General features: G+C 36.6%; 2 protein-coding genes across 2 annotated transcripts in view; one reads left to right on the forward strand and one right to left on the reverse strand.

Moving 5' to 3' along the window:
- CCDC183 (coiled-coil domain containing 183) overlaps positions 1-1339 on the reverse strand; it is a 29659-nt gene extending 28320 nt beyond the window's left edge. The window contains exon 1 of the mRNA XM_083721520.1: positions 1209-1339. Within this exon, the coding sequence (XP_083577646.1) occupies positions 1209-1278 (70 nt within the window). The 5' untranslated portion in view covers positions 1279-1339. The remainder of the gene's footprint in view (positions 1-1208) is intronic.
- Positions 1340-8235: 6896 nt separating this feature from the next.
- AMBP (alpha-1-microglobulin/bikunin precursor) overlaps positions 8236-12500 on the forward strand; it is a 16948-nt gene continuing 12683 nt past the window's right edge. The window contains exon 1 of the mRNA XM_083721109.1: positions 8236-8436. Within this exon, the coding sequence (XP_083577235.1) occupies positions 8344-8436 (93 nt within the window). The 5' untranslated portion in view covers positions 8236-8343. The remainder of the gene's footprint in view (positions 8437-12500) is intronic.

Raw genomic sequence — 12500 nt, forward strand, 5'->3', positions numbered from 1 at the left:
TAATAATAATAATATTCCCCTGCTCTGAAATTATGGTTAATAATAATAATAATAATAATAATAATAATAATAATAATATTCCCCTGCTCTGAAATTATGATTATGATTATTATGATTATGAATAATAATAATAATAATAATAATAATAATAATATTAATAATAATGTTCCCCTGCTCTGAAATTATGATTATGATTAATAATAATAATAATAATAATAATAATAATAATAATAATAATAATATTCCCCTGCTCTGAAATTATGATTAATAATAATAATAATAATAATAATAATAATAATAATAATAATAATAATATTCCCCTGCTCTGGAATTATGATTAATAATAATAATAATAATAATAATAATAATAATAATAATAATAATATTCCCCTGCTCTGGAATTATGATTATTATTCTTATTATTAATATTATTATTATTGGTATTCTTATTATTGGTATTCTTATTGGTATTCTTATTCTTATTATTATTATTGGTATTCTTCTTCTTCTTATTCAAATTCTTATTCTTATTGGTATTATTATTATTATTATTATTACTATTATTATTATTAGTAGTAGTAGTAGTAGTAGTATTGGTATTATTATTATTACTCTTATTGGTATTATTATTATTCTTATTAGGGTATTATTCTTATTGGTATTATTATTATTATTATTATTATTATTATTGGTATCATTCTTCTTCTAATTCTTGTTATTGGCATTTTTCTTCTTCTTCTTCTTCTTATTGGTATTCTTCTTCTTATTATTATTGGTATTATTATTATTATTATTACTATTATTGGTATTCTTCTCATTGGTATTCTTCTTCTTATTACTATTCTTATTCTTATTCTTCTTATTATTGGCATTATTCTTATTCTAATTCTTATTATTGGTCTTTTTCTTCACCATAGTCCGCTCTCTCTCTCCAATTATTATAATTAAATCATGATCATAGTATAATGATTGACATTTAAATAAATCCTGGATTTACGTGAGTGCCCAGGGGATAATTGTTTTCTAATTAATTCTAATTATCCTAATGATTGGATCCCCAGGATCAATCATTTTTCAATCCGGCCTGAGCAGCTCCATTTCTCCCTCTCATGGCGTCTTCATTCATTAATGATTATTAATCTAATAATAATAATATTAATATTAATAATAATAATATTAATAATATTAATAATAATAATAATAATTACCTTGCAAGTGGATGATGGCCTGAAGGCCGTCAATCTGCTCCCGGACGTCCCTCCTCCTGGCGAATCGCATGGCGGACGAGTGAGGGGCGTCCCCAAGGGGGCGGGGCCAAGGGTGCCCCGCCCACGGGCGCCCCTCTGTGAGGTCACAAGAGGCAGCTGTGACATCACACGCTTCCCTCTGGGAGTTCTAGGTTAGAGAAGGCCGGGATGATGGACAGGGGAGGCGGGGCCAGGGTGAGATAGTCCCACCCACTGAATGATGGACAGGGAAGGCGGAGCCAGGCTCCCTGAATGATTGACAGGGTCCTCTAGTCCCACCCACTGAATGATTGACAGGGAAGGCGGGGCCAGGGTCCGCTGAATGATTGACAGGGAAGGCGGGGCCAGGGTCTCCAGAATGATTGACAGGGAAGGGATTATTGACAGGGAAGGCGGGGCCAGGATCCGCTGAATGATTGACAGGGAAGGCAGGGCCAGGGTCCTCTAGTCCCACCCACTGAATGATTGACAGGGAAGGCAGGGCCAGGGTCCGCTGAATGATTGACAGGGAAGGCGGGGCCAGGGTCCCCAGAATGATTGACAGGGAAGGGATTATTGACAGGGAAGGCGGGGCCAGGATCCGCTGAATGATTGACAGGGAAGGCAGGGCCAGGGTCCTCTAGTCCCACCCACTGAATGATTGACAGGGAAGGCAGGGCCAGGGTCCGCTGAATGATTGACAGGGAAGGTGGGGCCAGGGTCCTCTAGTCCCACCCACTGAATGATTGACAGGGAAGGCGGGGCCAGGGTCCTCTAGTCCCACCCACTGAATGATTGACAGGAAAGGCGGAGCCAGGCTCCCTGAATGATTGACAGGGTCCTCTAGTCCCACCCACTGAATGATTGACAGGGAAGGCAGGGCCAGGGTCCGCTGAATGATTGACAGGGAAGGTGGGGCCAGGGTCCTCTAGTCCCACCCACTGAATGATTGACAGGGGAGGCGGGGCCAGGGTCCTCTAGTCCCACCCACTGAATGATTGACAGGAAAGGCGGAGCCAGGCTCCCTGAATGATTGACAGGGTCCTCTAGTCCCACCCACTGAATGATTGACAGGGAAGGCAGGGCCAAGGGTCCGCTGAATGATTGACAGGGAAGGCGGGGCCAGGGTCCTCTAGTCCCACCCAGTGAATGATTGACAGGGAAGGCGGGACCAGGGTCCGCTGAATGATTGACAGGGTCCTCTAGTCCCACCCACTGAATGATTGACAGGGAAGGCAGGGCCAAGGGTCCGCTGAATGATTGACAGGGAAGGCGGGGCCAGGGTCCCCAGAATGATTGACAGGGAAGGGATTATTGACAGGGAAGGCGGGGCCAGGATCCGCTGAATGATTGACAGGGAAGGCAGGGCCAGGGTCCTCTAGTCCCACCCACTGAATGATTGACAGGGGAGGCGGGGCCAGGGTCCCTGAATGATTGACAGGGTCCTCTAGTCCCACCCACTGAATGATTGACAGGGAAGGCAGGGCCAGGGTCCGCTGAATGATTGACAGGGAAGGTGGGGCCAGGGTCCTCTAGTCCCACCCACTGAATGATTGACAGGGGAGGCGGGGCCAGGGTCCTCTAGTCCCACCCACTGAATGATTGACAGGGAAGGCGGGTCCAGGGTCCACTGAATGATTGACAGGGTCCTCTAGTCCCACCCACTGAATGATTGGCAGGAAAGGCAGAGCCAGGGTCTGCTGAATGATTGACAGGAAAGGAATGATTGACAGGGAAGGCGGGGCCAGGGTCCTCTAGTCCCACCCACTGAATGATTGACAGGGGAGGCGGGGCCAGGGTCCTCTAGTCCCACCCACTGAATGATTGACAGGGGAGGCGGGGCCAGGGTCCTCTAGTCCCACCCACTGAATGATTGGCAGGAAAGGCAGAGCCAGGGTCTGCTGAATGATTGACAGGAAAGGAATGATTGACAGGGAAGGCGGGAACAGGGTCCCATGAATGATTGACAGGGAAGGGATTATTGACAAGAAGGCGGGGCCAGGATCCGCTGAATGATTGACAGGGAAGGCGGGGCCAGGGTCCTCTAGTCCCACCTACTGAATGATGGACAGGAAAGGCGGAGCCAGGCTCCCTGAATGATTGACAGGGTCCTCTAGTCCCACCCACTGAATGATTGACAGGGAAGGCAGGGCCAGGGTCCCCAGAATGATTGACAGGGTCCTCTAGTCCCACCCACTGAATGATTGACAGGGAAGGCGGGACCAGGGTCCGCTGAATGATTGACAGGGTCCTCTAGTCCCACCCAGTGAATGATTGACAGGGAAGGCGGGACCAGGGTCCGCTGAATGATTGACAGGGAAGGCGGGGCCAGGGTCCCCAGAATGATTGACAGGGAAGGGATTATTGACAAGAAGGCGGGGCCAGGATCCGCTGAATGATTGACAGGGAAGGCGGGGCCAGGGTCCCCTGAATGATTGACAGGGTCCTCTAGTCCCACCCACTGAATGATTGACAGGGAAGGTGGGCCAGGGTCCCCTGAATGATTGACAGGGAAGGCGGGACCAGGGTCCGCTGAATGATTGACAGGGAAGGCGGGACCAGGGTCCCCTGAATGATTGACAGGGAAGGCGGGACCAGGGTCCGCTGAATGATTGACAGGGAAGGAATGATTGACAGGGAAGGCGGGGCCAGGATCCGCTGAATGATTGACAGGGGAGGCGGGGCCAGGGTCCTCTAGTCCCACCCACTGAATGATTGGCAGGAAAGGCGGAGCCAGGGTCTGCTGAATGATTGACAGGGAAGGAATGATTGACAGGGAAGGCAGGGCCAGGGTGGTCTAGTCCCACCCACTGAATGATTGACAGGGAAGGCGGAGCCAGGGTCCTCTAGTCCCACCCACTGAATGATTGACAGGGAAGGCGGGGCCAGGGTCCGCTGAATGATTGACAGGGTCCTCTAGTCCCACCCACTGAATGATTGACAGGGAAGGCGGGGCCAGGGTCCGCTGAATGATTGACAGGGTCCTCTAGTCCCACCCACTAATGATTGACAGGGAAGGCAGGGCCAGGGTCCGCTGAATGATTGACAGGGAAGGCGGGGCCAGGGTCCGCTGAATGATTGACAGGGTCCTCTAGTCCCACCCACTGAATGATTGACAGGGAAGGCGGGGCCAGGGTCCGCTGAATGATTGACAGGGAAGGAATGATTGACAGGGAAGGGATTATTGACAGGGAAGGCGGGGCCAGGATCCGCTGAATGATTGACAGGGAAGGCGGGGCCAGGGTCCGCTGAATGATTGACAGGGTCCTCTAGTCCCACCCACTGAATGATTGACAGGGAAGGCGGGGCCAGGGTCCGCTGAATGATTGACAGGGAAGGAATGATTGACAGGGAAGGGATTATTGACAGGGAAGGCGGGGCCAGGATCCGCTGAATGATTGACAGGGAAGGCGGGGCCAGGGTCCGCTGAATGATTGACAGGGTCCTCTAGTCCCACCCACTGAATGATTGACAGGGAAGGCGGGGCCAGGGTCCGCTGAATGATTGACAGGGTCCTCTAGTCCCACCCACTAATGATTGACAGGGAAGGCGGGTCCAGGGTCCTCTAGTCCCACCCACTGAATGATTGACAGAGAAGGCGGGGCCAGGGTCCGCTGAATGATTGACAGGGAAGGAATGATTGACAGGGAAGGCAGGGCCAGGGTGGTCTAGTCCCACCCACTGAATGATTGACAGGGAAGGCGGAGCCAGGGTCATCTAGTTTTACTAATAATAATAATGAGGTTTAATAATAATAATAATAGTTTTTAAAATAATAAAAAATATAATATTTTTAATAGTAATAATAATAATAGTTTTAATAATAATACAGTTTTGAGGATAATAATAATAATACTGGTTCTAATAATAATTATAATAGTTTTAATAATAATAATACAGAGTTTTGAGGATGATAATACTAGAGTTTTAATAATAATACTAGTTTGAATAAGAATAATTATAAGTGTTAAGAACAATAATTCTGGAGCTTTAATCGTGTTAATAATGAGAATAGTTTTAGTAATAGGATTATTAATTTATTAAAGGATTCCCTTACCATCTTCCAAGCTCCTCCAATGGCTTACCAACGAGAAGAGGAAGTGGACGTGGCAGAAGGGTCCTTCCGGTTCAAAAAAAGGGAGCAGCGCCCTCTGGTGTCTCTAAGAGGCTATTGCAGGATTGTTGATTCAATAATAATAATAATAATAATAATAATAATAATAATAGAAAATTTTAAATGGCTAAAACGTGGCTCGGGGCAACAAATAATAATAATAATAATAATAATAATAATAATAATAATAATAATAATAATAATAGAAAATTTTAAATGGCTAAAACGTGGCTCTCGGGGCAAATAATAATAATAATAATAATAATAATAATAATAATAATAATAGAAAATTTTAAATGGCTCGGGGCAACAAATAATAATAATAATAATAATAATAATAATAGTAGAAAATTTTAAATGGCTAAAACGTGGCTCTCGGGGCAACTAATAATAATAATAATATTAATAATAGAAAATTTTAAATGACTAAAATGTGGCTCTCGGGGCAACTAATAATAATAATAATATTAATAACAGAAAATTTTAAATGACTAAAAGGTGGCTCTCGGGGCAACAAATAATAATAATAATAATAATAATAATAATAATAATAATAATAATTATAATTATAATTATAATAATAGAAAAATTTAAATGACTAAAAGTTGGCTCTCGGGGCAACAAATAATAATAATAATAAACTAACAAACAAACAAACAATAAATAAATAAATAAGCAGATTAGACAGTGGAGAGGCTTTTAATGTTTAATAGACACCCAGAGCATTAATTAATCATAATTAATTAATTAATCACCATCATTTTTTTGCATTTTCAAGTGAAACGCCGCTTATTTTCCTATTCACCTTTTCCTATTCAGACCTCCCTTTAAATGCATTTTTCTACTGGAAAAAGCCCATTATTTTCCTGTAAAAATCTGATGGAATTCACATTATTTTCCTGTAAAAATCTGATGAAATTCACATTATTTTCCTGTAAAAATCTGATGGAATTCACATTATTTTCCTGTAAAAATCTGATGAAATTCACATTATTTTCCTGTAAAAATCTGATGGAATTCACATTATTTTCCTGTAAAAATCTGATGAAATTTACATTATTTTCCTGTAAAAATCTGATGAAATTCACATTATTTTCCTGCAAAACTCTGATGAAATTCCATCTATTTTCCAGGCCTTTATAGGAAAAATTGGTCCGTGTTTAAGGCCAATTGCAGCCTAAATTTCTATTAAATGCACCTTAAATTTTGTATTATTTCCAACGCAGCTGCTTCTGTTTGCAGCCTGTCAATCATTGGCTGCCGGCTGTCAATCATTGACAGAAATAAACAGAGAATTGAGAAAAGCTTGCAAAATACACAGAAACCGGAGCAAAGTTTGCAAAATGGCCCAAATTCACCCCAAGCTTGCAAAATAAAATAAAATAAGATAAAGTTTGGGCAAGGTTTTGCAACCCTCCATTATTATTATTATTATTAATATTAATATTATTAGTTGCCCTGAAAGCACGATTTAGCCATTTAAAAAAAAGATGGACTAGGTTTTTAATTGATATTATTATTATTATTATTAGTTGCCCTGAAAGCACGATTTAGCCATTTAAATAAAAGTTTGCCTGGGATATTATTATAATATTATTATTATTATTATTATTATTAGTTGCCCTGAAAGCACGATTTAGCCATTTAAAAAAAAGATTGACTAGGTTTTTAATTGATATTATTATTATTATTATTATTATTAGTTGCCCTGAAAGCACGATTTAGCCATTTAAATAAAAGTTTGCCTGGGATATTATTATATTATAATTATTATTATTATTATTATTATTAGTTGCCCTGAAGGCACGATTTAGCCATTTAAAAAAAAGATTGACTAGGTTTTTAATTGATATTATTATTATTATTATTAGTTGCCCTGAAAGCACGATTTAGCCATTTAAATAAAAGTTTGCCTAGAACTTTAATTGATATTATTATTATTATTATTAGTTGCCCTGAAAGCACGATTTAGCCATTTAAATAAAAGTTTGCCTGGGATATTATATTATTATTATTATTATTATTATTATTATTATTATTAGTTGCCCTGAAAGCACGATTTAGCCATTTAAATAAAAGTTTGCCTAGAACTTTAATTGATATTATTATTATTATTATTAGTTGCCCTGAAAGCACGATTTAGCCATTTAAATAAAAGTTTGCCTGGGATATTATATTATTATTATTATTATTATTATTATTATTATTAGTTGCCCTGAAAGCACGATTTAGCCATTTAAATAAAAGTTTGCCTAGAACTTTAATTGATATTATTATTATTATTATTTGCACCAAGAGCACGCTTTAGCCATTTAAATAAAGGTTTGCCTAGAACTTTTATTATTAATATTATTATTATTATTATTATTATTCTCTTTATTCATTAAAAAAAAGACTGTCTGGGATTTTAATTGATATTACTATTATTATTAGTTGCACCGAGAGTACCCTGACAAAACTCCCATTAATAATAATAGTAATAATAATACTATAATAATACTATTATTTGCACCGAGAGCACGCTTTAGCCATTTAAATAAAGGTTTGCCTAGAACTTTTATTATTATTATTATTATTATTATTATTATTATTATTATTATTATTATTTGCTTTATTCATTAAAAAAAGACTGGGATTTTAATTGATATTATTATTATTATTATTATTAGTTGCACCGAGAGTACCCTGACAAAACTCCCATCAATAATAATACTAATAATACTAATACTAATAATAATAATAATACTATTAATACTAATGGGTTATGGCAAATAATAATAATAACAATCATGGAAACGTAATAAAGGGAATTATAATCCCCAAAAGCCACCCAGAATCCCAAACCTTCATTCCCCTCTGTTAATTAATGACCCCAACCGATAACGAAGCTTACTAATTAACCGAGGGCCCAGCCAGGGCCAAAGTCCTTGATTCTCGGACTCCAGAATTTGCCGTTTTTCCACCCAAATCGGACGTCTCTTTTTCTCTCTTTCTGGGGGGGAAATGGATCAATTTGTGATTTTGGCCTTTTCGGCGTTGGTCCTGGGTTCGAGTCTCGGACGAATCGAAGGACAGGAAGCTGTGGAAGTGGAGAGGGTGAGGGTTAATTAATAATAATAATAATAATAGGAAGGGCTGGCTAATAATAATATCAATAATATTAATAATATTAATAATATTAATAATATTAATAATATTAATAATATTAATAATATTAATAATATTAATAATATTAATAATATTAATAATATCAATAATATTAATAATATTAATAATAATAGATCAGAGGATCTGCGGAACTGCCCAAGACTTGGAGGGCAGGAGGTGGAGGGGAGAGGGAAGAAAGGGACTGGCTAATATTAATATTAATAATATTAATAATATTAATAATATTAATAATATTAATAATATTAATAATATTAATAATAATAATAATAATAATAATAATCATAGATCATAATCTTGATCTGCGGAACTGCCCGAGACTTGGAGGGCAGGAGGTGGAGGGGAGAGGGAAGAAAGGGACTGGCTAATATTAATATTAATAATATTAATAATATTCATATTAATAATAATAATAATAATCATAGATCAGAGGAATCTTGATCTGCGGAACTGCCCGAGACTTGCAGGTCAGGAGGTGGAGGGGAGAGGGAAGAAAGGGACTGGCTAATATTAATATTAATAATATTAATAATATTCATATTATTAATATTATTATTATTAATAATAATAATCATAGATCAGAGGAATCTTGATCTGCGGAACTGCCCGAGACTTGGAGGTCAGGAGGTGGAGAGGGAAGAAAGGGACTGGCTAATATTAATATTAAAAATATTAATAATAATATTATTAATAATAATATTATTATTAATAATAATATGAATAATAATATGAATAATAATAATAATAATAATAGATCAGGATAATATTGATCTGCGGAACTGCCCGAGACTTGATGGGCAGGAAGTGGAGGGAAGGGGCGGAAGGAAGGGCTAATGATAGTAATAATAATGATTAACAATAATAATATTAATAATAATAATAATGCCTTGCTAGAAGATTCTTGATCTGCGGAACTGCCCGAGACTTGATGGGCGGGAGGTGGAGGGGAGAGGGAAGAAAGGGACTGGCTAATAATAATAATAATAATAATAATAATATGAATAATAATAATATGAATAATAATAATAATAATAGATCAGGAGAATATTGATCTGCGGAACTGCCCGAGACTTGATGGGCAGGAGGTGGAAGGGAGAGGGAAGAAAGGGACTGGCTAATATTAAGAATATTAAGAATATTAAGAATATTAAGAATAATAATAATAATAATAATAATAATAATAATAATAGAAGATCAGGAGAATATTGATCTGCGGAACTGCCCGAGACTTGATGGGCAGGAGGTGGAGGGGAGAGGGAAGAAAGGAAGAGCTGGCTAATATTAATATTCATGGGAATATCGATGTGAATAATATTAGTAATGATATTAATAGTATTAATAATATTAATAGTATTCGGGGCTGGTCCTGGGTTCGAATCTCGGCCGGATAGACGGGCAGGAAGCTGTGGAAGTGGAGAGGGTGAGGGTTAATTAATAATAATAATAGGAAGGGCTGGCTAATAATAATAATATTGATATTATCATTGATATTATTATTATTATTAATGTTAATAATCATCGATCAGAAGAATCTTGATCTGCGGAACTGCCCGAGACTTGGAGGGCAGGAGGTGGAGGGGAGAGGGAAGAAAGGAAGGACTGGCTAATATTAATATTAATAATATTAATAACATTAATAATATTAATAACCTTAATAATATTAATAACATTAATAATATTAATAATATTCAGCGCTGGTCCTGGGTTCGAATCTCGGACGAATCGACGGGCAGGAAGCTGTGGAAGTGGAGAGGGTGAGGGTTAATTAATAATAATAATAGGAAGGGCTGGTTAATGATAATATCAATAATATCAATATTATTATTATTATTATTATTATTATTATTATTATTATTATTATTAATGTTAATAATCATCTGCAGAACTGACCGAGACTGGAGGGGAGAGGGAAGAAGGGGACTGGCTAATATTAATATTAATAATATTAATAATAATATGAAATGAAATAAAATGAAACGAAATGAAATAATAATAAAATGAAATGAAATAATAATGAAATGAATAATAATAATAATAATAATAATAATAATAATAATACATTTTAGAGGAGCAAAGGCTTTATTCATGAGGATAATAATAATAATAATAATAATAATAATAATAATAATATATTATAGAGGAGCAAAGGCTTTATTCATGAGGATAATAATAATAATAATAATAATAATAATAATAATAATAATAAATTTTAGAGGAGCAAAGGCTTTATTCATGAGGATAATAATAATAATAATAATAATAATAATAATAATAATAATAATAATAATAATATATTATAGAGGAGCAAAGGCTTTATTCATGGAGGAAAAATTTGTGGGAATCTTGATCTGCGGAACTGCCCGAGACTTGGAGGGCAGGAGGTGGAGGGGAGAGGGGAGAAAGGAAGGGCTGGCTAATATTAATGTTAATATCGATGTTAATAATATTAGTAATAATATTAATAGCATTAATAATATTAATAGTATTAATAATAATAGATCAGGAGAATCTTGAGTTGCGGAACTGCCCGAGACTTGATGGGCAGGAGGTGGAGGGGAGAGGGGAGAAAGGAAGGACTGCCTAATAATAGTAATAATGATGATGAACAATACTATTATTAATACTAATACTAATACTACTACTACTACTACTACTACTAATAATAATAATGCCTTGCTAGAAGAATCTTGATCTGTGGAACTGCCCGAGACTTGATGGGCAGGCGGTGGAGGGAAGTGGCGGAAGGAAGGGCTGATAATAGTATTAATAATGATTAATAATACTATTAATAATACTATTAATATTAATAATTATAATTATAATTACGCCTTACTAGAAGAATCTCGATCTGCAGAACTGCCCGAGACTTGATGGGCAGGCGGTGGAGGGAAGGGGCGGAAGGAAGGGCTGGCTAATAATAATAATAATGATTAATAATGATTAATAATACTATTAATAATACTATTAATATTAATAATTATAATTATAACGCCTTACTAGAAGAATCTCGATCTGCAGAACTGCCCGAGACTTGATGGGCAGGAGGTGGAGGGAAGGGGCGGAAGGAAGGGCTGGCTAATAATTAATAATAATAATAATAATAATAATAATAATAATATTCTTGATTTGTATCAGCCTCTAGCCCTAGCAGAGGTTGAGGGCCGGGGGGCTGCGGAACGGCCCGAGACTTGAAGGGTGTATATAATGATAATAGGATTATATAACTAGAATGATATTAATAATAATATTAATAATAATATTAACATTGATAATAATAATAATCAGAAGAATCTTGATTGCCTAATGAGGGAATCTTTCCATGTTTAATAGGTTCTTGCATTTGATGGAATGAAATGTGCTGGAAACGTAAATAGGCAACGTGCCTTTGGGGGGTTTGCACTAATAATAATAATAATAATAATATTAATAATAATAATAATAAATCAGAAGAATCTTGATTCGTATCTTATTTTAGAAGACAGGGAATCTTTTCATCTTTTCTTGAACTATTTGAGTGTTCTGTTGGAAGCCGCCCAGAGTTGCTGGGGTATAAATATTATTATTATTATTATTATTATTATTATTATTATTATTATTATTATTATTATTAATTATTATTAGCCCCTAGCCCTAGCAGATAAAGGAAAGAGACTGGAAAGAGAAATGAATAAAATGGAAACAGAAATGAAATGTACTGGAAGCTTAGCTATGCAAAGTGCAAGTGCATTTGGGAGGTTTACAATAATAATAATAATAATAATAATAATAATAATAATAATAGATCAGAAGAATCTCAATTTGTATCAGTCTCTAGCCCTAATAGTAAAAGGAACTGGAAATAGAAATAGAAATAGGAAGGGGGTCAAATCCAAGGACTGGCTGATAATTTAATTTAATTTAATTTAATTATGTATTTTCTTTTATTATTCAATTTTATTATTATTTTATTTTATTTTATTATTGTTTTATATTAGATTATTTTCATTTATTATTCA

This window comes from Podarcis gaigeae (assembly GCF_964106915.1).
Source record: "Podarcis gaigeae genome assembly, chromosome: Z".
Lineage (NCBI taxonomy): Eukaryota > Metazoa > Chordata > Lepidosauria > Squamata > Lacertidae > Podarcis > Podarcis gaigeae.